The 26810-nt window shown below is 36.2% G+C and overlaps 1 protein-coding gene across 5 annotated transcripts in view; it reads right to left on the bottom strand.

Annotated features, from left to right (window-relative positions):
- The window catches only part of TNKS2 (tankyrase 2), a 62071-nt gene that overhangs the window by 17240 nt on the left and 18021 nt on the right, over positions 1 to 26810 (bottom strand). For 2 of the 5 annotated variants that reach the window (XM_082339388.1, XM_082339389.1), the window contains exons 7-21: positions 24941 to 25007; positions 23702 to 23888; positions 22504 to 22625; positions 20097 to 20188; positions 19931 to 20009; positions 16806 to 16977; positions 14681 to 14760; positions 10529 to 10674; positions 9333 to 9498; positions 8341 to 8560; positions 5466 to 5575; positions 4567 to 4755; positions 2438 to 2690; positions 1356 to 1438; positions 145 to 265 (exon numbers count right to left, since the gene is read on the bottom strand). In XM_082339388.1, coding sequence (XP_082195514.1) covers positions 145 to 265; positions 1356 to 1438; positions 2438 to 2690; positions 4567 to 4755; positions 5466 to 5575; positions 8341 to 8560; positions 9333 to 9498; positions 10529 to 10674; positions 14681 to 14760; positions 16806 to 16977; positions 19931 to 20009; positions 20097 to 20188; positions 22504 to 22625; positions 23702 to 23888; positions 24941 to 25007 — 2087 coding nt within the window. The remainder of the gene's footprint in view (positions 1 to 144; positions 266 to 1355; positions 1439 to 2437; positions 2691 to 4566; positions 4756 to 5465; positions 5576 to 8340; positions 8561 to 9332; positions 9499 to 10528; positions 10675 to 14680; positions 14761 to 16805; positions 16978 to 19930; positions 20010 to 20096; positions 20189 to 22503; positions 22626 to 23701; positions 23889 to 24940; positions 25008 to 26810) is intronic. The other 3 variants (XM_082339390.1, XM_082339392.1, XM_082339391.1) reach the window with 3 other exon arrangements.

Below are 26810 nucleotides of genomic sequence, written 5' to 3'. Positions count from 1 at the left end.
CGATCCCAGGTTTCTGGAATCCTACTCAGTACGCTTATTAAGTGGACTCTCTGTTGCAGATTTTAAAATGATCATTTATTAAGTTGAGGGCTGCCTTTGTGCAAGCTGTTAAACTGATGATAGCAGTGACTCAAAATGAAATACCTTGTTGCCCAGAGATAAGTCTCTCAACTCCTTTAATTAGTTTGTGTCTATGTCCATAAGCATTGATTCCAATCTCCTTCAGCTCCTTGTGCCCCATCTCAACTAATACATCCAAAGTGATCTTACAAAAGAGAATGAAACTGTTTAGAAGACTTGTTTGGAAGACATTCATATATTGGTGTTCTCACAATGTATTAGACTTATACATTTATTTCAAATTATTTTGAACAGATTAGAAATGAAAGCACACCAGCTGTTAGACTGAAACTGAAAAGTTGCAGCTAATTAAACAGAAAGCTGAGTCATGAACTACCAAAAATATCATTATTTTCATTTAATATAAGAACCTGAGCAGAACTAAACTGCAAAACAAAAATGCATTTTCAAATTAGCCACATTTAGGCACACTATTTTACCATCACTCTGCATCCAACCTATTTACACAATGTCTTAATGTAATGTTCCTACAGACTCTGGACTATGCTAACTGATAACTTGAGCATCATTGTTCAAACTAAGCCTTTTACCTCAAATATATTATTCCCATTTTGTGAAACTTAAGACATTCTTTAAAATCCTGCTTTTTTTTTTTTTTTTTTTTACAAATCTTCCATGAAGCTTTCCCTGAACAGTCCAGCTTGTAGTGACTCTTTTTTTCTTATAATTTCTATGCCAGAAACTTGACTCTTTATATGTTCTTGGTATAGCTCCCTAACTAGATCGCAAGTTCCTTAGGGGTGCAAGTCTATAATAATTATATTTTCTGGACTCAAAAAATCAGTAAATGTATTCTGACAGAATACTTTAAATTAGGACTGTTCTAGAAACGCCCAGATACATAGTTTGTGTGTCTATGTATCTCCCCATAGTGGCTAGCGAAGTGTCAGGCTTAGAGTGGGTAGTGACTGACACAACAGAATTGAACAAACTGAGCTCAAGGATAATTTACTTTTAAGAAATGAATACGCTAAACTTACTCGAGAAAGCTATTTTATTGCTACTACACAAGAAACAATTTTTATGTGCTAATAAACTAAATGGATATTCCAAGAACAAGCCAAATTAGAAGACTGACTGATTTCCAGTCTCTTAAAAAAACATCCTTTTCACCCCTCAATAGGCTGAATGGTTCAGGGCATTTCAAGTATGTTCTAGTTTCCCCTTGAGGTTCCCCCAAACACCAAACCAAGCAAAACAACTCATGTACTTACCTGTTCTCTCTCAAATATATCCATTAGGTGTTCAAGTCCAAGATTCCTTACAAACTGAGTTATGCTAAAATCCACTCCTGGAACTAGAAAATTAAAAAAATCACAGTAAACAAAATTTCATATCAGAATAATGTATATCAACATTATAACAGCAAAGTTTTGTGACATTATCACATGCATGAAGAATGTAAAGATGAAGCAAAATATTAACAGCCGTTTGGGATATAATATTAAACTTAACATCAAAAATCGCAAGGAGAAAGCTATAAAATTTCAACATTATTAGAAGAAAAGAGTTAACCAATGGGGCACTCTCATGTTACAAAGAAATCTTTTCTTTTTAAGAAATTTTATTTTTAATTGTATCTTTAAAATGTTTCCATACAGCTTAAACTAATAAAATGTTATATGTCAATTATATCTCAATTAAAAAAGCAAAGTTTCCCTATCTTTGAAGAGGTAAGCTATTTTACAAAAAAAGTTTATGAAAACAAGTTCCAGTGTTGCATAGGGTGAGATCAATTTTGACAGGTAAAAGGTATAGAGACCGTAGGTATGTGTCTTTTTTTCTTTTCTTTTCTTTTTTTTTGGCTGTGCCACATGGCTTGTGGGATCTTAGTTCCCCAACCAGGGACTGAATCTAGGCCCACAGCAGTGAGAGCGCTGAGTCCTAACCACTGGACTGCCAGGGAATTCCCTTTCTTTTCTTTTTAAAAAATGATATTCAAAATTAGGTATTTTGATGTGGGGTTAAAAGTATTTCATAATTCTGTAATAATACACTGGAAGAGATAAATAAAGGCATAAGTACTCAACCAAAAGGACTTCTATACCTTTCAAAAAGTATGTTTACATCTAAAGAGTAGGTTAGCAGCAGAACACTCATCAAGTCTCATCGCGGAGGGAGAAAGTTTCATTAGGAATTCTAATACTAATGTAAAGAAAACAATAAAAGGCTAAAACTTTTAGGCTATGTTAATCTGATACTAACAGTTGTATCTAAGGTTAAAAAAATGTTTTTTTAGTAATCCAAATGACAAATATGTGGCTACAATACCAATTATTTTGGCTGAATGTCTCACCTTCCTTTTTCTCCAAACTGGAAGCACCCTCTGTTCCACTTGAACTAACTACTGAAGACAGTTCAGAAAAACTGCCAGATAAGTTGTCAAGACTGCTGGCTGCAGAAAGGCTTGATGGGCTGGATGGCCCTGAAGACAGAGCATCTGCAGTGGCTCCTGGGCTTCTCACGCCATTAAGCACTTGAGATTTATAACATGAAGGCAGAGCAGAAGGGGGCATGGCTGCTGTCAGGAGAGCACTGACATCATCTGCCTAGGGTATATGTCAGAGAGATGAAATCTGCAATAAGCAAGTTTTAAAATTCTATACTATACCCAATAGAACGCATTAAAAAATATGACAAAAACCCAGCAGATCTGCACTAGAATTGCTTATTATATAAAAACTATTTTAAAAAGTGAACCAAATAATAATATTCAGCTATTAAACATAAAACATAATACAGAACACATCTTCTGAGACATACAAAATAAAACTGTTAAATGTGGCAAAGCAAGAAAAAAATCCTAAGATATCATGATTGAAAAGCACTGAAATGAATTTTAGAAATATAAATTTTAAAAAGATTTAAAAACTTTTTTTTTTTGATTTAAAAACTTTTAAAGGCATTCTGAAGACGTAATTCAATCTACATAGAACTTTAGCAAACAGAATGAGTTTTTTGTTTTTTGAAAATATTCAGTAATATATTTGTTCCTCAAAATTGAACATTTGGAAGGGTAGGAAAAAAGATAATCATTTTAATCAAATCTGCTAGAATGGAAAAAAAAATCCCAACTTTACTGGTATATTAATTTAATAAGTAACAAATAACTATTCTTTAACAATGCTCAATTAAGACACTAAGTAATTAACATTCAGCAAGAAGTAAACAGTACTTGTTTTCATGGCTTTTCATTTATACTGCCTTTTCAATCCTCACCTTTTTCTTCCCCTGAATCTGAGGACTCCCATGACACACATAGTTGGTAACACTTAAAAGTAACATTAGCACAATTTATTGGGTGCTTTTTATGTACTTGATACCACGCTGAGGACTTTAAATACATCACCTCATTTAATTTTCATATTAACCAGATATATTTTACCTGCATTTGGAGATTAAGTAACTGAGGTTTTGAGGTTAGGCAACTTGCAAGACTGCACAACTGAAAGTGGTAGAGCTGGAATTCTAAGGCAGGTCTGTTTGACTCTAAAACCCATGCATGTTCTTAGTGCACCCTGTTTCAATGTCACTTAATTATATCTAGTGGACTAACGTATGTGCAGACTGAATTAGAAAAGTTCACTTCTAAGGTAGTTTGGAACTGGAAGGATAGTTCCCTTAAGAAATAATGTTGCAAATATTGGCTGGGTTGTCAGCCTGCTGAGAAAATTCTATCCAACCCCCAATGCAGCTGAACTAAATCAGCTTCTCAATGTAACTTGCAACAGTGGAATCTCAGTAGAAAGCAGTGTGCAGAAGAGACTCCCCTTCCTCTCCACCTCAAGAAGAATTTCTTCCCCTTTTCCCTCCACTGCTCTGGGTCAATGTCCTCAGTGGCAGAGGCAAGAGAAGCACCTGCATCACAGTGGCCAAAGCAGAGGTTGGAGGCCACAATGGAGACACCTACAGGAGTTTCCTTGGGAGAGGAAAGAAAAAAAGACTTCCCATGGAGAACTGGAGGAACAAACTTGTTTCATGAACAGTTTTGGTGGGGTAAGCAATAAAATCTTTGGGATGAGGCAGTGCTGGGAGGGAAGAAAATCTCTATAAAGGCAGGCTTTGCGGCTGCACCCTGAAGGCCATGTTCCCAGCTGGGGAAGTTCATAAAGACCCATGGGCTTGTACCATCTTGTGTCCTATGCACTGTAACAGCATCCACTGAGGGCCTTGCCTGCTTGTTTCCTAACTAATGTAAGCAGCTATACCTTATACTTCTTTTTCCCATTTCTAAAAGTACTCAGCTTACAGTAACTGATAATTCTATTATTTACTCATTATATTTTAATACCAAAGAGGTCTAAAATTTAAATCGGGCTAAAAGCCAGATTTTGCCACATTCACCATAAAGACATTTTATATATACCAAGTGAATTTTAAAAAGTCAGGAAAGCACTGAGATTTTTCAAAGAACCCATCACTTACTGAAACTAAATCTAAAGGTGTTTGTCCTTCCTGATTTTTAAGAGTTGGATCAGCTCCATGGGCCAACAATAAAGCACAAAGCTGTGTTCGTCCCTTTTGGGCTGCTTCGTGCAAAGGTGTGAAAGCCCATTTGTCCGTAGCATTGACACATGCATTATACTTTATTAGTAAAGCTGCTACATCTACATGCTGTAAAAGAAAATACTCCTGTTACAGTCGGAAATATTATTTTATCGTACTTTAGTTCTTAAAAAGAAACCAGCTATATACCTATTTTTCCAGTTTCAAACTTACTCTAGAATGAAAAACTGTGTTTCCCCCCCATCATCATAATTTATGGGTAGCTGATTAAAAATTGCAGTAGTAGACATTTACCTAACTTGAGAAAATATCTAGAAAATAGTTAGGCATTCTACACAGGAAGGAACTAAATTAATAGGACTTTAACAGTTTCTAATTTATTTAAGTGTTAAAACTGCTAAACATCAATTTTATAAACCAGCAGCCTTCCTTAATTAATCAACTGAAGATGGTCAATACTGATTGTTAACATTCAAGGCTATTATAAGTCAGGAACAACGAATCTCATCTCTACAGATTCATATGAATCCCAGTGGAGTTTCTGAGCACCAGCAAATAAACAAAATCACCAACATCTCACTGAAAATAAGAGATATGTGCTAAGGAAGGTAATACAACAAAAGACAAAATGTGCTGCATGTCACACGGCAAGCTATAATAGATTCGGAATTGAAACTTGGAAGTTATTTAACCTCTTTAGCTCTCATATTTACTTCTCTATAAAATGAGAAAGTCAAACTAAATTCCTTTTGAATTGTAATACTGATTTTCACTTTGAAAATTTCAGACATTTTTAAAGGTAACACGAAAGTACTTACCCCATAAGATGCTGCATTGTGTAAAGGAATAAGTCCTCCTTTGTCTTGAGCATTCACATCAGCTCCATGTTGTAGCAGATACTCTGCAACTTCTAAGTTATTATAACCAGCTAATTTAGAAAAAAAGTAAAATTACTTGTTAATATAAAAAATAGCTACATATATGTATATATCTATATATAAAGAATAGATAGGATTTTAAAAATAAGAGATTTTTATAGAAATCTGAAATTCTCCAATGGAGTCTATTAAAGATTTATCTTATTAAAAAAAAATTGCCCACTGGCCTCAAGTTGGAAGCTTTCAGTAATGATATCCATTTGTTTTGGAGACTCTAAAGTTATATTGACTGATATACTTAAATCTTTCCTTTTAAAACCTTCTTACCAAAGCCCCTGCTTTCATGGTTGTTGTATACACAACTTCCTGAACTCAGGTACATGGTCTCAAGGCTGCAAGCAAAAGGCATCCAATCATATAAAAGCCAAGTTAGGAACACAAGTGGCTGGCAGAGCAGAAGACAACACACCAGTGTGGGTCTCAGGGCCCCATTTCCCCAGAAGGCCGCAAGGACATGCTTTTTGCTAGAGAGAATGTAAGGGTATATATCTCTACAAGCAGCAGAATCTATTGCTGCGAAAGCCATGAAGTAATAAAGCTTAGTATTTTATAAATGTACCATACCCTCCCAGCTGTCATTTTGGGAACTGTCAGCTATCTTAGTAAATGCATGCTCACAGTAAAGTATGTGTATTTTATTTGACACATAATCAATAGTTTGAAAGCAAATCTGGAACTTAATTTTGTCAACATAAAACCAGGTATCACTTGAAACTTTAAAATAGTTCAAAGTATTTAAGTCATTCATTTTTACGGTAGTTTTCAGCCTTTTGCTGAAAGATCTAAAGCAAAAAAAAAAAAAAAAAAAATTTAGTAAGATCAAGTAAAGAAAAACAAAACTACAAAACTACCATAAGCTAAATACTACACCAAATCCAAAAGTCCTTCCAGATCTCAAGGTATAATACCACATAAGTAAAAAACATTTTGTGTATACAACGTATTTGCCACTTACAAAGAACACAGACTTAAATAGTAATATTAAATGTTCTAGGTAAGCTACCATAAAAATACAAAGCTAATATACGTAATTACGCACAGCACAATTCGAATCAGAGGTCAGGCCACATTTTGTCTTACCTGGGCTAGAAACTCCTGATTGCCAGTGGAAGAAGAAAAGCTTTACCTCGCTTCGTTAGCATTTGTGGCTTATCACTTTTAGTGCACTTTTAATGCTCTAAAAGACACATAGACGGAGTAATTCTTTTCCTTTGCCAGTGGGGTTCCAACTTACATGGGGTCATAATTTAAAGGTTAAAACCACATACACTAAAATTATCTCTTAAGGGACTTCCCTGGCAGTCCAGTGGTTGGGACTCCGCACTTCCATTGCAGGGGGCCCGGGTTCAACACCTGGTTGGGGAACTAAGAGCCTACATGCTGCACAAGGCGTGGCCAAAAAACACAACAAAAAAAACCCCCCAAAACAACAAAAACCTAGGAACATAGTTGCTCACACTGTGAGACAGAAAGGAACTGAGAGAAGAGTAAACTTACACCTCCTACATTACACAAAGTGGCAGAAACACCTGCATTCCTTTTTTTTCTCTTTTCAAACCACATGTATTTAGATAAAACTTGTATGAGTCAAATGTGCCTATGACGCAACTCCACTAAAGTATTAGTTGTAGCTCAGTGATTTTAATGGCCCATTCCCTAGCATCTTATTTTTTTATTTTTTAAAAGGAATATGCATTTGTAACTTTGTTTTTATTTTAAAAAAATATTTTGGCCAAGTGGCATGCAGGATCTTAGTTCCCTGACCAGGGATTGAACCCGTGCCTCCTGCAGTGGAAACATGGAGTCTTAACCACTGGACCGCCAGGGAAGTCCCCCTAGCATCTTCAGTGCAGCTCAAAAAGCTGTGCTGAAATCACAATGCTGCATTACATGCAGTGAAGACAAAGATACATTGCGCCAATTTTATGAGTGAAAACTTAGAACAAATGTTTTGTACTCAACTGTATTCCCCAAATATCCTGTGTTGAAGCCCTAACCACTAGTACCTTAGAATGTGACTGTATTTGGAGATAAAGCCTTTCAAGAGATAATTAACTTAAAACAAGGCCGTTAGGGTCAACCCTAATTTAATGTGACTGTTGTCCTTATAAGAGGAGGAGATTAGGACATAGAGACACCAGTGATGCACATACACAGAGAAAAGGCCATGTGAGGCCCCAGAGAGAAGGTGGCCATCTGCAAGCCAAGGAGAGAGGCCTCAGAAGAAACCAATCCTGCCAACATTTCCAGAACTGAGAAAATACATTTCTGTTGTTTAAGCCACCTAGTCTGTGGTAATTTGTTAAGGCAGGCCTTACAAACTAATATGACAAATGACAAGAAGTTTATGTAACTTCTGGAAGTCTTTAAAGATTTTTTCTGCTTATGCTTAACAGCTATCATTAGAAGAATGGAAAGATTTAGCATTCCATGAGGATGGCCAGCTCAGCAGGCCTATTTTTAAAGTTTCTGTAGCCAAAACACACTCACAAAGATGATTCAAACAATATGATGACCTGGAATAAAGGTTCCAAAGCACATGGTGACTGGCAGAGCCTCTTTTGATTGTTCTTAATGAATGTAACATGCTAGTGCTAAAGTGGACATGGCCCTGTACAAATATACTAGAGTATAATTGTTGTATTAGAAGATACTTGATTTGAATCTTTCAAATTTACTTACAGGAAATACTGTACTCAGGTAAAACGAATCTTAGATGTCACCAGCCTAAATCTGTGACACTTCATTAACTTACCTGCTAAATGTAAAGGTGTTGAATGTCGGCCTTGGGTATCACGGCAATTCACATTATCTGGTGAAGACAACTTCTTTACTCTGGCTAAACAACCCTTCTTGGCAGCATCCAACAAAGCTGCATCTCCCCTAAGTAGATCCTGAATATCTGTATCTCCATCTTTAACAAGATCCAAGGGAGTATTTCCATCTCTATTTTTCTTTGTGGGGTCTGCACCATGCTGGGCATGTGAAAAACAGAAAGGGAGGAATTAGCTTAAGTTTGCCCTTGGTCAATGAGAAAATATTCAATGTAACGATACCAAAGCAAACTTTTTTTTTTTTTTAAACATCTTTATTGGAGTATAATTGCTTTACAATGGTGTGTTAGTTCCTGCTTTATAACAAAGTGAATCAGCTATACATATACATATATCCCCATATCTCCTCCCTCTTGCGTCTCCCTCCCACACTCCCTATCCCACCCCTCTAGGTGGTCACAAAGCACTGAGCTAAAGAAAACTATTTTATACAGAGACTCTACCTTAAAGGTTAACGTGACTGTTAATAACGCTTAATTTAATACATAAAAAATTACAACAAAAAATACAGAGGCACTTAAATATTACTGGGCTTTAACAATGCAATAATATAGTCAAAATTTTAAACTACATTCAAAATAAGGTAGTATTTCACTTAAAATTACCTTTCACATATGCTATTTTTAGTTTTCACAAACATATTTCAATGTTCGTATAAAGTATAAATTTAACTATACTCTTTTTACTGTAAAATATCTACACTGGTACCAGTACAGATAAACCAGTACTATCAATTTCATTAGTACTAAATAAACCTGGCTTACACTGTTCATGACATTTATTCTGAAATCTAGGTACAGAATTAGATTTTTGCTTCCTACCCCCTAACTAGTTTAAGTTTATATTAGAATTATGAGAAATATCATAAACATATTCTACATAATATACCCTGTCCATAAGTATTTAAATATACCTGGAGCAGAAGTTTGCAAATTTCATATTTTCCTTTTGCTGCAGCTTCATGTAAAGGTGTAAATTTCCATAAGTCTGCTACATTAACTACTGCTCCATGCTTAACAAGAAGTTCTGCAACTTCATAATGTCCATAAGAACATGCATTGTGCAAAGGTACAAGGCCTCTGAAAAGTTAAATAAGCAACACAACACAAATATATATTTAAATTTAAATAATTACATACAGCTGATAAATTTCTTGACCTGCATAAGAAATTTTACTGATTTAAATTTATAGAACCTAAATTTATTGAAAGCAGAAATCGAATTACTTTGGGGCGGGGGGGTAGGCAGAGCGGACATTTTAAAAATATTTAAAATTGCAGAGAACATAACAAACATCTATTTTGCAATATCTAGAATTAAGAATATTCTATTCTATGCTATGGCCATGCAGCACAGCTTATGGGATTTTAGTTCCCCGACCAGGGGTCAAATCCGGGGCCACGGCAGTGAGAGCACTGAGTCCTGACCACTCAACTGTCAGGGAATTCCCAAGAATTAAATACATATATATATATATTTTTTTTTTCTTCTCTCTCTTTTTTTTTTTACATCTTTATTGGAGTGTAATTGCTTTACAATGGTGTGTTAGTTTCTGCTTTATAACAAAGTGAATCGGTTATACATATACATATATCCCCGTATCTCTTCCTTCTTGCGTCTCCCTCCCTCCCACCCTCCCTATCCCACCCCTCTAGGTGGTCACAAAGCACCAAGCTGATCTCCCTGTGCTATGCGGCTGCTTCCCACTAGCTATCAGTTTTACATTTGGTAGTGTATATATGTCCATGCCACTCTCTCACTTTGTCCCAATTACATATTTTTAAAGAAAAGTAATTTTAAGATAAACTGGAAGAATTCAAGTATCCTCAATGCAAACTGAAAAATTTACCACATTAAAAATCAGCATCACACTATTGTTGTAATCTCCTTGGCCATTACAAAATTACAAGGCATTATGCAACTAAGTCTTTATATAAATGCTACTCATCATAAAATCTTAACTGAAATTAAGAAGCTATATTTAAGCCAGTTAGGAAACAGACTTCTCTGAAAATAAAAGAACTACCATCTATCATAAAAATGTTTTCAGATTTTCCTAAAAAGGTCAGATAAAGGAACAGAGAGGCCATGGCAATTGTTGGTACTTGCCCTTTATCTTTAGCGTGCACATCAGCTCCGTGTTGCAGCAGATATTCCACCACAGACACCCGATTATAGCCAGCTGCAAAATGGAGTGGCGTAGACTGACGCCCTTCAATGTCTCTGCAGTTGACACTCTGAACAGTACACAATTTCTATAGGACGCAACACAGTATACACATGATGTTACATATTCCGACTTGTTTTCATTCATTTAGTAGAAATTTCAAATGTCTGATTTATTTTCTTGTCTCATCATATCAGTATTCTCATACACATGATGCTACATATTCTGACTTGTTTTCATTCATTTAGTAGAAATTTTAAATGTCTGATTTATTTTCTTGTTTCATCATATCAGTATTTTCAGAAACTCTTTGCTATTTATTCTTCTTATTTCATCTTATCATTTATTGGAAATCCCTCTGGTCCTCTTATCTATAATCATCTACTTTTGCTAAAGCTAGTAGGTAAATTTTATTATTACCATTACTGCTATATACATAAAGGTAACGCAAGTACCTGAAAGCAATCATAGCTTTCATTTTGTGACAAATATATGTAGAGATACACTGGATCATAGAAGCATGATGGCATCACCTGGGAACTTGTTAAAAACTCAGATTCTCAGACTCCCACCTACTGAATCAGAATCTGCATTCTGACACAATCTCTAGGTGATCTGTAAGCACATGAACGTTTGAGAAGTACTGTTCTAGAACAGTAGTTCTTAAACGTTCATGTGCAGTGGGTCCAACCTCCAGATTTCCTAATCCAGTATGTCTGAGATGGGGCCTGAGAAGTTGCATTTCTAACAAGCTCGCAGCTGATGCTGATGCTGGCAGTCGAGGAATTAACACTTAGAGAATTATACTGTACTATGTGGAATGAATTAACTAATAGAATGCTATTGGTTAGGTACCATCCTTGGGAGAATTAAAGTCACTCAAAGAATTCTTTTGTGTTTTGTTGGTTCAGATGAGGAAGTCTAGCTGAGAAAGGCTGTCAGAGTAACACTCAAAATACTCGAGTATTTTCCATGAAAAGTATGAACATTTGGGGAAGGAAAGCAACAGAGATAATAAATCATGGTGTTCAAAAAAAAAGTCAAAAGAGTATTTTAGTAAAGAATATTAGTAAAAACCCTTCCCTTCCCCCCTTTTTTAAACTACCCTACCCTAAAAGCAGGGATAACTTTAAGCCTAATAAACCAAAGGAGCCAGCTATCAGTGGATTTATCTCAACAGGTTTAGTAACAGGTCTGATAAAGCTCTTCAGTGCTTCCCAAACAAGATATATACATTCAGGGTCCCACCACTGAGAAACAGTGTTTCATGGGTCTGAAGCCGGGCTCTAGGAGTGAGTATTTTTTAACACGTGTCAAGTGCTGCTAGGTTTGGTAGGTATCACTGGCCACTCTAATTCCCTAGCTCTCAAGTTTAATTTTGTCCACTCAGACAAGTTTTCTAATAGTAGGTGTCCAAAAAGTATCTAGCCTGATAGCTCCAGTAAACAAACACAACCAAGCACATAATTAAGTGTTCATTGGGTAATATGTCCCAGCGATTCATACCAAGCCACCTGTCTAGAGATATACAAGGAATAGAAAGGTTGTTGGAGATAAATTTCCTCTAAGTGACTTTATTAATTAATTAATTAATTAATTAATTAAATTTATTTATTTGGCTGTGTTGGGTTTTCATTGCTGCACATGGGCCTTCTCTAGTTGTGGTGAGCAGGGGCTACTCTTCATTGCAGTGCGCGGACTTCTTATTGCGGTGGCTTCTCTTGCTGCAGAGCACGGGCTCTTGGCACGTGGGCTTCAGTAGTTGTGGTACGCGGGCTCAGCAGTCGTGGCTCGTGGGCTCTAGAGCGCAGGCTCAGTAGTTGTGGCACACGGGCTTAGTTGCTCCGCGGCATGTGGGATCTTCCTGGACCAGGGCTCAAACTTGTGTCCCCTGCATTGGCAGGTGGATTCTTAACCACTGTGCCAGCAGGGAAGTCCCTCCTCTAAGTGACTTTTAAAGCAGAGGTAAGGGAAGACAGCCTAATGACTATCACAGGGATAGAGGAAGGTCTTCCTCAATTCAATGGCATTATGTTATTCTCTAAGTCCAATTCCTGTCCCCAATCTCATCCTCTCTTCATCTATTTCTTCCTCTAGGCTTCTTCTATCTCTATGAGAACAAAGTCTGGTCTTTAATATTAGATGTACTGAATGTAGTTTTATGCTCTTTAACATATGTAAGTAGATGAGCATTACAATTTTTTATCACCACCTCCACCCCACACACAAAAAAATCAGCTAGTTGACTCTAACTCCACCTGCCCAACTTATCACTCCTCCAGGAAAAAACTAAGCTAACTACCCTTAACTCAAGTGATTTGTTTTTCCACAAGTCATTAGTCAGTAAGAGAAACAAAATCCCCCATTCAATATCATGTTAACCTTCTAATTAAGGGCATGAGAACGTAATTATAAAACAAGTCAAACAATAAAATTGCATAATAGCATTTTTCTTTCAAAAAATGAAGTTATTAAAAAAAAAAACCCTTAAGTTATTTGGAGATGACTGTACTACCTACACACATAAAGCAGTAGGAAAAGATCGCATGGACTTTTAAATCAACTTCCAGAAATCTCTTTATTTAAAAGGACAGTGAATAAATGTCCTCAGAGCTCAAGTTCTGATGAGGCCAACATTCACATTTTCTTCTCAGGAAATGTAAAACTGACTTTGTGGGGTGGGTCTGTTCAGGATTAACAACACCATATAGAAATATAGTGAAATTGGTTGAAATAGAGACTTCCGACATGTATCAAATCAATAATTTTAGCTTTTTATAAAACTTATTACCTATCAATGCCCCCTCAAATAGGACCTAGCACTGTTTTGAAAGTCTGTGGGGGATGTGTTGGTGGGGAGGGAGGACACAACTGGGCTTTTTCCCCCCTCTTAGCTTTGGAAATTAAAATTAACATTATTGCATTACTAAAGAATTATCTGGGCTTCCCTGGTGGCACAGTGATTAAGAATTCGCCTGCCAATGAAGGGGACAGGGGTTCGATCCCTGGTCCGGGAAGATCCCACATGCCGCGGAACAACTAAGCCCGTGTGCCACAACTACTGAGCCTGCGCTCTAGAGCCTGCGAGCCACAACTACTGAGCCCACGTGCCACAACTACCGAAGCCCGAGCGCCTAGAGCCCGTGCTCCGCAATGAGAAGCCACCGCAATGAGAAGCCAGCGCACCGCAACGAAGAGTAGCTCCTGCTCGCCGCAACTAGAGAAAGCCTGCACGCAGCAACGAAGACCCAATGTAGCCAAAAATAAAAAATAAAATAAAAGATTGTTTAAAAAAAAAAAAAAGAATTATTTAATCATGAAACATGCCGAGTTAATTTTAATTTATATTAGTTGACTTGAAAAGCAGTCTTGCTCTTTCAAAATTTTAATCTTCTGAGTTATTTAGCTGGATATACAGTTTCTGTAGGTAACAGAAATATCTGGTATAGGCATTAAGACATTACATATGATTCTACAGTAAAAGCAAAATTCGAGAAAAGGTTATTCTAGGGAAGACTGTTATAGGAGATGGGGGCCATAGACGGGCTCAAGTTGGCTCTTCTGAGAAAGAAAAAGAACATTTCAGTCCAGATAAATTGAAGATTATTAGGAGACAGTGGCTCTGAAAGGTGGTGACACTATATTATTACTATATTTAAACACTGGGTCCTCACAGAGGTAGAGGGGGCAAAGAAATGAAGAAACCAGAAAAAATATATAGACGGAGGGATACATTGTTTAGTTTTCTTCCCTTCCTGTTTTATGTGTCATATGTAAACAATAATGGACAATAATTTCATACACCTTATTCTTTTAAAGGGACAAATGAATAGGTCCTTTAAAGAAAATGCATTCCCATAAACATGCAGTTTATTTAAATTTGTGACTATGATGTATTTATTGAGATGCATGTGAAACTAAGGTTTCTTTCATTACCCAATGACCCTTATTTGCAGAGCAGAACTAGATTAGCATTATTTACCTTTTAAAACAATGCACATATAACTAGATTTTTCATTTTTACAGTACAGATTCATTAAACACTGTCAAAATAAAAACACAAAAGTTAACAAAACCATAAGATTATGTCTTACTTTTACAGTTTCTACATCTCCAGCCTTTGCAGCCTCCAGCAATTGTCTGTCTGCCTCTGAATTACCTAATGGGATACCCTCTAAAAAGAAAGAGAAGTAAAGAGTGATTAACTCCCATTTGGAAGGTGGGACCAAGTTTTAAGGAAGGCATCTTATCTAAGAGTAAAGTTCTTTTTATAGTTTGGTGATAATTACATAGGGAATCTCCATGGTAGTAGGGGAAAAGCAATAAAAACTTTTTTGAAACATTACATATATGAAATGTATGTAGATGTGAATAATAATTATAAAATGAGATTTAAGCAATATAAAGGAACATAATATAATGAAAGATGGCTTGCTCTATAACCAAGTCAGTTGACTGGTGGTAAAGTATTAAATTAGGAGAGCAACAGCTAGATATCTAACCATGGTTCTGCCATTGACTAGCTACCTGAATTGGAGCAAGTCACTTGAACTTTCTAGGCCTCTGATTTTTCCAGTTCTAAAAAGAGAGAAGTTGGACTAGAAACATCTGAAGTTATTTTCAGGTCTGAAACTCTCTGTTTTATAGCTCATTTAAAATCTCATAGGAAAGGAAGAAAACATGTACCTTGTTCTCAGAACAAATAAACTTCAGATGGATTAAAGACGCTAAGTATAAAAAAATTAAACCTTAAAAATACTAAAAGAAAATATAGGTGAATATTTTTTGTCTTGGAGCAGAAAAGCATCTTAAAGCAGTATATCAAAGGCAGAAACAAAACTAATTTGGAAAAATATGTCAGGTAATAACACAGCATTAAACAAAATCATAGGCAAAGAACAAAATGGAAAAAATACTGCAACATAAATCTAAGAAATGCAAATTAAAATAATGAAATACTGGGCTTTTTTTTTCATCCATTAGTGGGCAAAGAGCAAATGGGGAGTTACACTGTCAATATTTCTATAATTTGCATTTTAAAAAGCGTCCATTACTTCTGTAATTCACATACACGCACATAGACACACATTCACCCAAGGAAATGATTAAGAATCATAATACCTGGGGCTGACAAGGAAAACAGGTCCTGTCACATACTACTGGTAGGAATGTAAAATGGTACATAACAGCTTTTCTAGAAATGATTTAACAATTATGTTAACCTTGACTTGGAAATTCCACTTTGATAACTGACTCTAAGAAACTGGTTGGAAAGGTAAGTAATAGCACTTAGTATAAAACTAGGAAGACTGTAAATGTCCATCACTAGGTAACTGAATAGGACTAATGTTATTATCCCCAAAACTGACACTGAAACAAATGCATGGTATACGGGGAAGTAAAGGCAATTTTGAGAGCAGTCTTGTAGTTAGTTCACAATTTTAGAAGTTCACAGGAGATCTTATTAATCTGCCTTCATCTATTCAAGCAGTGTTTTTCTCAAAATGCAGTTTCCAGACCATAGGCATAAGGATCATCAAGGGTGACTATAAAAGGTACAAAAGGCTTGATCTGTTACGTTTCTTCTCATTTGAGCTTTGAGATGTCAAAGACACTCCATTAAATTCTAGTAAAATACAGAGATATAAGCAAAGACACTAAAATTTATGGGACCAGATTTCTAGGCTGATTTATGTTTAACCTAGGCCAAATGTGTAGATATCTGATCTAAATTGATTTGATTTTAAAATGTAATAAGTATCAGTCCATTCAACAGTTACATGTAAGTCAAATAGTTGGTTACCTTGTACAAATTCTATATGCTTTATATGAAGGATCTAAAAAAGAGTGAAGAGGCAGGGCGAGTCTTTAGAGTACTGTTTATCACTATGGTTGCTCTTCTAAGAGACATCATCTACCCTTTTCAGTTTTCCTTTCTTTAAAAAGAAATAGCAACTGTTGTGTCTCAATTTTAAAACCTTTCTAGATAAAAACTTAAGAGACAGCTATATACTCACAGAAGCTGGGCAGCAAATGCTACTGGAACAAACTCATAAAAGACTTACAACATTTGGGCATTGAGTACAATGAGCTGATGAAGAAGAAATAACAGCCAACAATTCTGAAAATTTTTCTTTTTACTACCAACTCCTACATGATATGTGAAAAAAACTTAAAGGTTAATTTAAAAAATTATAATTTCACGGAAGTATTCAATACCTTGAAGAAGTTGCTGCACGTTTTCATTTCCCATCTGTAAGGCAGTAAAGCCCTGAAGGGATATAATGTTAGGATCACACCCATAGCTTAGGAGTAGGCGACAGGTTTGTAGATGACCACAATGCGCAGCTCTGTGCAGAGAAGTCTGACCGAGATTATCCAGAGCATTAACCTTAACAATCAGAAAAAGGTGAAATTAGCCTGCGGTACAAAATTTAAAATGATCTAATCATGTATCCAGCACTTGTTACTAATTTAAAAATCTCAATTAATCTCTTATGAAGCCCATTATCCAGTGCCAAAGAAAGTATTTTTGCTCAAATCTAAAGTATAAATTTACCAATTCATGAAGGTCCAATTTTCGATTAAAAATATTGAATAACAGTTGTTTAGCATTGAAGTACTCAGAGATTCACCACATTTAGAGTGAGACACTGCCTAAGAAAGTCTAATGCATGTATTTTTATGGATCTCTGAGGTGCAGAAATGTGGAGACTAACCCCAAGATAACAGTCAGTAACAAAGCCAGAGACTAAATCAGCATTAAAATACTTATTTCTATTGGCTTAATCTTCTATCTTATTTATCATGTAAAATATAATCTGTATGGATAAGGACACTATGGTATATTCACACAATGGAATACTTCTCAGCAATAAAAAGAACAAACTATTGATACGTGGTTCAATCTCCAAAACATTATCCTAAGTGGAAAAAGTCTTACACAAAAGAGTATATATTGTACGATCCCATGGACATGAAGGCCCAGAACAGGCAAATCTAATCTATGTTAGAAAAAATCAAAATGGTTGTTGCCTCTAGGCATGGAGACTGCCTTGGCTGGGACATGGCCTCTGCCATGAGATAATGTTCTCTATCTTCAAGAGTTTTGGTTACACAGGTGTATGCATTAGACAAAATTCAGTAAATGCACATTTAAGATTTGTATATTTCACTGCATGTAAATTTCACATCCAAAGAAAGACTGTAAGCAAATATTGACCTCTAGCTGATGCCTTAAAAGAATTTAGGGAGAAGTGTGTAGTAACTTGCGAATTACTGTGAAGTGTGTCAAAAAATAAGATACTGATGGATAGAGAAATTGATGGATATGTAAGAAAACAATACAGTGAAATGCTAGTGGTAGAATTTAGGTGGTAAGTATATAGTTATACTCTGCAAAATTCTTTCAACTTGGTTGTATTTTTGAAATTTTTCATAATTAAAAAAAAAAAATCACCTGTAAGACCCCTCCTATCTCATCCCCACCCCCGCCCCACCCAGGAAAATAATTCTTCAAAACCTAACTGAGAAATCAAATTCCTCAGTAATCAATCATGTGACCACTAGTGTTTTGAGACACTGTCCAATTCATATTCATGGAATCGGAGAAGACCTGAACAGGATTATATAGTAAGACTTTCTCAATGAATCTAAAAGTAGCCTATCAAGAGCTAGTCTCCATGCTTACAGAATCAGAAAAATCAACTTAAAATGCCCAGAGCAATTAATCTGTTTATTCATGTACCAAAACTCACTGCAATGTGAACTATATATCCACTTGAAAACTTTATTTGGGTGCCACTCTGTGTTAGGGTTAGGGTGACGAACTCGTCCTGGTTTGCCTGGGACTTTTCCGGTTTTAGCACTGAAAGTCCTGTGTTAAATCCCTTAGTCTTGGGACAAACCTGGATGGTTGGTCACCCTAGACAAGATTGTTTCACTGAGCTTCACAACTCAAATTTAATATGCATCCAGATATTCCTCAAGTAATGCACCACATGTAAAAAAAAAAGTGCAATCAACGAAAAGTTATAGGACAGACAGACAAATGAGATATGCCAAGCAGTCAAGCAGAAATAAACTTTATTTTTTCAATGCTTTACAATAGGAAAGATTGAGATTATACATTATCAAGAATTCCCCCAAAATAAAAGAGAAATTAGGACACTGAGAGGCAACATAAAAAGAAACTGTAGAATTCTAAGTGGTTCCTTGAGTGGAAACCCAAGGAAGGACAGATTAGAAAATCATTCTGCAAAGTTCATTTAGAGAAGAGCCTCAGGGGTCCCCAAGGGGTAAAGGGATCTCTATTTCTTTCTTCTCCCTTCATCACAGCAGCTCAATTCTATTATATAATGAATTTCTACCACAGATTTTGTTTGAAGAAAGCAACGATCGATGGCTAAAAACTGAAAACTGTTGAATTAGGTGACTGTTATCTCTTCCAATCTGGGATGCTATGTGTATTGTTTACTGAGTAATTTTTTTTAAGTTCCTGGGTAAGAAATAATGACTTTTAGCCTTGATGAAAACCTGATTATTACATGAATAAAATGCTTTGTTTTCTTTAAATCCACTTGACTTTTTTTTGAGGTATAGTTGACATATATTATATAAGCTTCAGGTGTCCAACATAGTGAAATCACCTTGACTTTTAAACTTAAGTATACCGTTTCTACAAATAGGAAACCAATATTCTCCTAATAAAAATTATAACTCTTACAAAAATGTTCATTTGGGATATTCCTTAAAACCATCTTACATGCCACATTTTAGAATACATTTCTCTACTGAATGTTCTGGAATGAATGACTTTTGTGATTTTAAAAAAATGCTTTGTGTACAAATGCCAACTACAGAACTTCGCAATATGAGGAGCTATGTTTTTAGTCAAGTTACTTAATTTATTTCCTTCTGTTCCATGATCTCTGGCTTAATTATGAAATAACAGAGGGTAAGAGAGACTGTGGTTGGGGTAAATAACAGGAGTTACCATGGTAACCAAGCAACAGAAGATAACAGAAGAGAATCCCAGAAAAGATGATAGGTCAGAATAAATATGTCTGGCTGGGGATATTCTTAAGAGTGTATTGTTAGAAAAAGAAGGATAACTTGACCAGTGGGGTGTGGTTAAAAGGAAGAGCGAAGGAAGGATATATAGGAATAATGTTTCTTGAGTAAATCCACAGACTTTCTAGCAAAACGATATAGAAAAAGTATCTGCAGGACTACTCTGAGGGAAAAATACCTATGAAAGAGTAAATAGCTTAGGAAGTCAGGCATTTCATCTGCTAAATAGAAAACTCACTGGATTACCAAAGATTACCAAAAATGAAGTATACCTTTGCTTCATGTTTCACCACTACTTCGACAACATCGTTATGAGCTTTCTCAGATGCAACGTGTAGAGGAGTCAAGAATCTTAAAGAGAAAAAGTCAGCCGGACAATGAATGTATTTTCCAAAAATAAAAGTGTCAATAATTTTTAATTATTAAAAGCATACTTACTCTTTAGTCTTTTCATTGATGTTTGCTCCTTTTCTTAGCAACAGTTCACATATTTGCTTTCTTTTGGGATATGGAGATGCGGCAGCACAATGCTAGATAATTTAAATTGCAGCATTAATCAAGGACTATACATAACTGATTTTTAAGAACTTTCGTGTTTCCAATCAAGAACAATTAAGAAGTTATTTCATGTCTTTGTTTCATTTTTGACTTAACTTTGCTCTTCAAAGAATGTGCAATGATTGCTAAATTCTGACAGGGCCTGAAAACCCTATTTAGCAAGTGATATGTTATTAAATATTTTGATTAAGCTTCATAGTTGTCCTACATCTCTGAAAAAGCTACTACTGCTGTAATGAAAAACTTAAATTGTGACCAACAGTCATTTCAAAACTGTTCCCAAAGAGCATGGTGTTTATGTTATTTTTTAAAGGTTAATAAAACACCCCAAAGGTTGGGATTTCTTTACATGAAGAAATAACACAGCACTTGTCAGCTCTGGATTCTGCTTAGAAAAACACTGATGGAATAGCCGACAAACTGGGTGGTATTTATATCTTCCTCAATGAGTTGCTCCAGCAGGATAAGGACCTTGAATTACTTGTTTGGTAAAATCAGTGGTAGAAAATTATATACTCTGAGTTGGAGGCTGCAGGATCTATGTCTATGATGTACCAAGGAGAAAAGGAGATAGGAGGCAGGGATTTGCCAGTTATAAACCCAATAAGTATCTCATGGTCATGTCCCAGATCTTTGTCTCCCCAACATCCAGGATTATACCCATACACAATAGGTGTCAGAATGAGTGAACGACTAAATTAATGCATGAAAGTTAAGTTAAAACTGAAACCTGAGATTTCATGGAATAAAAGTTCTGGATAACTGTCAAGCTAACTTGTGCACACATCTAAACACAGTACATATGAAATGTGTCTGATTTTAACCTATTGCTAATTATAAAGCTTATCTAATCTTCATGACTTTGCTTCAGATTCATTCTTTGATGTTGTTGCTGTCACCAAAATCATTCCTTTGCCCTCAATAAAATCATTTCTAATTGGTGAACACAGCTCTTTTGATATGTTTTGAATAATCATCCCAGGACATCTATCAGGATGGCACACAGAATGGAAAATAGTTTATATCCAAGAATTCTTGAGCTCATCCATTTCAAATTGCACCCTTACTCTTCTGCCCCATCCTGTTACAGACAGGGCCTGTAATCTCTGGAAACCTGGAAGACAATGTCTCTGCAACACAACTATCTACCAACAGTTAATTCCTTGTATTTTAAGGTTAATAAAAAAAATGAGTGGTTTAATAGTAGAATGCTCAGAGGAAAACAACATGTAGAATTAACTTTTCAGACTGGAAGATTTTCCATGTCAGTTTTTCCAAGTTTCCCTGTACCATCTTGATACTGTTATGATTTAAATTTTGCAGTGGCATTTCTTATTAGTCTGCAACTTTGCTATTTTTTTTTAAACACAGATTTTTTTTTAAAGTAGCAAAAAGTTCTACAATGTTTTATAGATAGGTTTCTACATAAAACTTCAGAGTTTATACCATGGCATAAGGAAGAAAATTAACCATAAAAGATATTAGGTAAGTAAAGCTACTACAAGTTAAATCTGCCCCTAAAGACATTAATTTACGTAGCGTCATCTTCCCTCACCAAAAGCACATTCTGCAACTCATACAGCTTTGTTCCTTAAATTTCTACTTCTAAGGTAGCCTCTGATCACAACATTCCCCTTCCTATCTTCCACCACTTACCTCTACTAGCTTCCATTCTTTTCTTACTGCTTTTCCAAAGACTGCCCAGTTCTCATCTACTTTGTTACAGCACCACAGAGCTGACATTACCTCTATCAGGCAAGCTGCCTCTACTCACACAGACACTTTACTCACACAGTATAAAGGGGGTATATACAGACTTTAGATCTAATTCTGAAAAAATTACAATACCAAAAGGAAAATCAGTGGCTTTTATCTTGATGGCAAGATTATCTTCTTTTTCAGTGGGTTCCAAATTTTCAATCATAAACATTTATGCTCTTTATAATTAAAAAAAGCAAATGATATATATGATTTATGATAATAGAAAAGTCACATATAATACATGCCAGTATGTGAATAAAATTTTTGTCTGGAAGGATGTGCAAATGAACAACAGTACTGCATTTTGAGCGGATGTGGTTGTCTATTTTTCTGTATTGTTTGAAATTTTTTCTTTATATACCTGCAGGCATTAATTCTTAAAAAGCACATCTTTTTAAAACAATACTGTTATTAAAAGTAGGACATTATGTTGGTTATCCTGCATCACCGAAAGAAGTAAGACATGATGATTAATTCAGCATGTTTTTGGTTATTTCATTTTAAAAACTTAAATCTGAAACATTACCAATGCTGTTTCATGTGTTTGAGGATGCTTAAAATTCACCATTTCCAGAGACAGATGTTTTTTGATTCGTGTAACATCAGCTTCCCGTGCAGCTTGAAGCAACGAGTGGCCTTTAAATTCATCTAGATGAAGAAAAAGCATTTAAATCTGCATGAGAATTATCAAATTTATGGGACTTGCCAGACACAGTATTTTTCTTGAACTTATTTTCAAAATTATCTACCAAGTAGCCAGAATGAAGCTCTAAAGATATTCTCCAAATATAACCCTTGGAAAGGGCGACAGTGGTATGCCAGCTCCCCTCAGTTATGACCTCATTCATTCCCATGTGTATACAACATGGCCTATTCAAGGTCTATTTCGGTCTGATATATGGATTATTGCTATATATTCCCAGACCAGAGAGTTCTGAGAATTTTCCAAAGCACAGAACTTTTCTCAGTAAAGAAATAAAAGAAAAGGTGATCACAGTTCCCATATTAACGTTACAGCAGCAGCAGATGGTTCTGCTCACACATCAGAGAACTGGGGACTAGACTAGCAGGATATTTCTAAGAGCCACCTACTGATCAATAAATGGAAGAGGGCATTTTCTCAAGATTCCTCGCTATTATTCATCGGACTTGTGAAACCACCCATTATCTTTTACTATTCCAGAATAATACAAGCTTAACACAAGTTTCCTATTTATGTATAGTAATACTATATCTGAAATACGTGGCTATTTCTCACCACTACATCTATTTCAGTTATAGACAGAAAAGCACAGAATTGCCCAGATACCAAAGAATATTAGATGGTAAGATCTGGGGACTATGTTTACAAGACAGCAATCCTACAAATAACACTTCAAAACTTCATAGCAGCTAATAAGAAAGTCACATCAAAGATAGGAATAAAGCTCAAATTCTTGCTTTCCAAAAGCATACCATCTATAAGAGTAACACACACAAGAAGCATTTAACTTGATTTGAAAAAAGCAAATACAAATATACTTTCTTTTCATAGCATCTTAAGAGCAAAATGAGTAGAAAACTTTCAAATGATTAAATATGTTAGTGTGAACAATAATAGATACCCATGGTTAAGGAAAATACCTTATTATTCAAAAATTTCCAAAAAACAAACAAGAAAGAAAAAATGTTAGTTTACTGATGTAAGAGCTTAGCTGAATGAACAGTCATCATTTTATACTTACATGCTAATCTTTCTTTTAACTGTGGTGTGGGAGCCAAGTCTATAGCACTTTTATTGTGACAATTCAGCAGTGTTGGATCTGCGCCGTAACTTAGGAGAAGAGAACACACTTCAACTCTGTTCTTGGAAGCTGCCTCATGAAGAGGAGTGAACTGCCACAAGTCCATTGCATTTACGCAGGCACCATGCTGGGGGTCGGGTAGGGTGGGTAAAGCATATATTTAGCGCTCAGTTTTTAAGAGAATTTAGAGTTATCAGTAGTGTGTAATTTAACATCATGCAAGCTTAAAAAGGTTATGTTCCCAAAGGTCACTTTTCAGACCAATTACTTCAGAAAGAGTAATTTTTCCCACAGAAGAACAGTCAGTGGTTGCTAGGCCTACCCACAAGTGCCTATTTAACTTTTATTGTTAAAAACAGTTAAAAATGAAGCTTTACATTTAACCTGCATCTTTTCCAATAACTATTTTTTCCTTTCCTGAGATATAATGTACATATGGTAAAATGCACAGTTCTTAAGTATACAGTTTGATGAGTTTTGACAAATGTATATATCCATGAGACCATCACCCAATTCAAGATAGAGGATGCTTTCATCACCCCAGAATGTTCCCTCATGCTCCTTTTATAGACAATTCCTGCCCCCATTCTGACTGTTAGCACTATATATTAGAATTACGTGTCCCTGAATTTCCTAAAAGTAGAATAGCACAGTATGTACTTTTGTGGCTAGCTTCTTTCACACAACGTTTCTGAGATTCACTCATGTTGTTGTATCAAGTTTGTTTTTACTGGGGACTTCCCTGGTGGCGCAGCAGTTAAGAATCCACCTGCTGGGGCTTCCCTGGTGGTGCAGTGGTTAAGAATCCGCCTGCCAATGCAGGGGACACGGGTTCGAGCCCTGGTCCGGGAAGACCCCACATGCCGCGGAGCAACTGGGCCCGTGAGCCACAATTACTGAGCCTGCGCGTCTGGAGCCTGTGCTCTGCAACAAGAGAGGCCACGATAGTGAGAGGCCCGCGCACCGCGATGAAGAGTGGCCCCTGCTTGCCGCAACTAGAGAAAGCCCTGGCACAGAAACGAAAACCCAACGCAGCCATAAATAAATAAATTAAATTAAAAAAATAATAATAAAAAAAAAATACTCCTTCTATATCCACCAAGCACTAAAAACACAAAGAAGACATACATACTATGTATTTCAAGTAATTTTATATAAGAAAAGTATACAAGAACTAACCTTGACCAGAAGTTCAGTTACTTCATAATGACCATAGGAACAGGCATTGTGCAGGGGCACCAGATCACTACAATACGAGAAGGGGGAAAACCCTGTGTTATTACAGATTCCCTAGGCTTTAGTTTCTTTAATTTTAATTAAATTTATGCAAATTTAACTAGCAAATAGCTTATGTGACCTTCTAACAAAAGTTTATAAAACTTAATAATATCTATTTGAACCCTAAGTCCTAACAATTCTAACGCCCAAGTCTCTTTCAAATCCACCCCCCCCACCCCTGCCCCCACTGTTACTGCCATCCCCTTAGTTTGGGCCTTGTTTATTCCTCCCTGTACTACTGAAATGGGCCCCACTTCAATTTAGCCTCCAAGCTACAGCCAGATTTTTCTAAAAGGTAAATCTGATATGGTTAGTCCTCGTTTTCATGTCCTTCACTGCTACTTCCTTGCTTTCAAATGATGGTTCCAACGGTTTAGCCTGGCATGCAATGATCTGACTCTCTAGCCTTACCCTTCGATAACGGTATGCTAAACCACTTAAAGTTCCCTGAGCTCTATAGTACCCCCTGCGTGTAATGGGATAGATTTCCCTCCCTTCTGACTTCTACACATCTTTTCCAAACTCAGAGCTCAAACACTGGCTCTTCTTTGAAACTTTTTTTTTTAAAGATTCTGTAAAGTAAATTGCTATATTCCTTAATATAAAACCCAATTCCTTTATGACGGCAATGGAGGAAGAACTTTCTATACAGGAAGGTACAGCAGAACCTTAAAATCCTGAATTGTATCTGTAAGCTGCTCCTCCTTGGGAATCACTCACTAATCACCACAGACATCATCATGATGGTCGCTGTTGAGGGATGGCCACCGCTGAGTGATGGCCACCCAAGGCTTAGTTTTTGGTTCTATCAGTCCTCTCTGTAGAGGCTCATGGCTTTCCTCACCATTTTGATTATGATTTCTTACTTACCTGAGCACCAATTTCATTCCCAACTATCTACTAGCTACCTCTACCCGAGTTCCCATCATCATCTCATAAAACCAAGACTTCTAAAAGTGAATGCAATGTTTTCCCGCTCCAAAGTAATTAATTTTCTCTACTGGATTTCAGTATGTGTATCATTGGGTCTCACTCATTCAGCTTCAGAATATGAAATGTAATAATCTCTACTATTCTCCCTCATCACATCCAGATATTCAACAAACCTTAACCATTCTTACACTGTAATATCTCTTGCATCTGTGCCTTTTTATTTCCATTTCCTCTGCCACTACTATTGAAGATCTCATTACGCCTGAACCCCTACAATGCTCACTCTCCTAACTGCTCTTTTTGCCTCTAGCCTCCTTCTTCAATCTACCCTACACATTGCTGCCAGAGTGTGTTTCCTAAAACTCCTCTTTTCATAAAACTCCTCTTTTAGAAGAATCATTCCCCTTGCTTAAGATACTTCAACAGCTATTGTGGCTCACAGAATCAAGCTTGAATTCCTTAGGCTAGAATACCAAGTTCTTTAAAAGCTGGTTCTTACCTATTTCTCCAACCCTAACCTTTACTTCTCCCCTATATTAATCATAGGCTTCAGCCACGTTGGTCTAGTCATTGTTTCTTAAGATATGCTGCAGTATCTGTTGTAGCACCTTCCCTCACATCAATTCTCTTGCACAGAGTGATGTTTCCTAAACTCTCTGCTTTCTTGAACTAAGTCCAGGTCAAGTATCACCTCCTCCTGAAGGATTTCTCAACCACTGCAGCCAGCACTGAGCATTCCCTCCTAAGAACTCCTGTAAGTGCTATCCCTTTCTATTTATCACCTCACACTTAGTAGAGAACGTATACTGCTAGGTATCTTTTCATGCCTCCTAGAGTA

Source organism: Balaenoptera borealis, assembly GCF_965194805.1.
Source record: "Balaenoptera borealis genome assembly, chromosome: 10".
Lineage (NCBI taxonomy): Eukaryota > Metazoa > Chordata > Mammalia > Artiodactyla > Balaenopteridae > Balaenoptera > Balaenoptera borealis.
The sequence above is the reverse complement of the archived record's forward strand: the minus strand, read 5'-3'. Positions and strand labels throughout refer to the sequence as shown.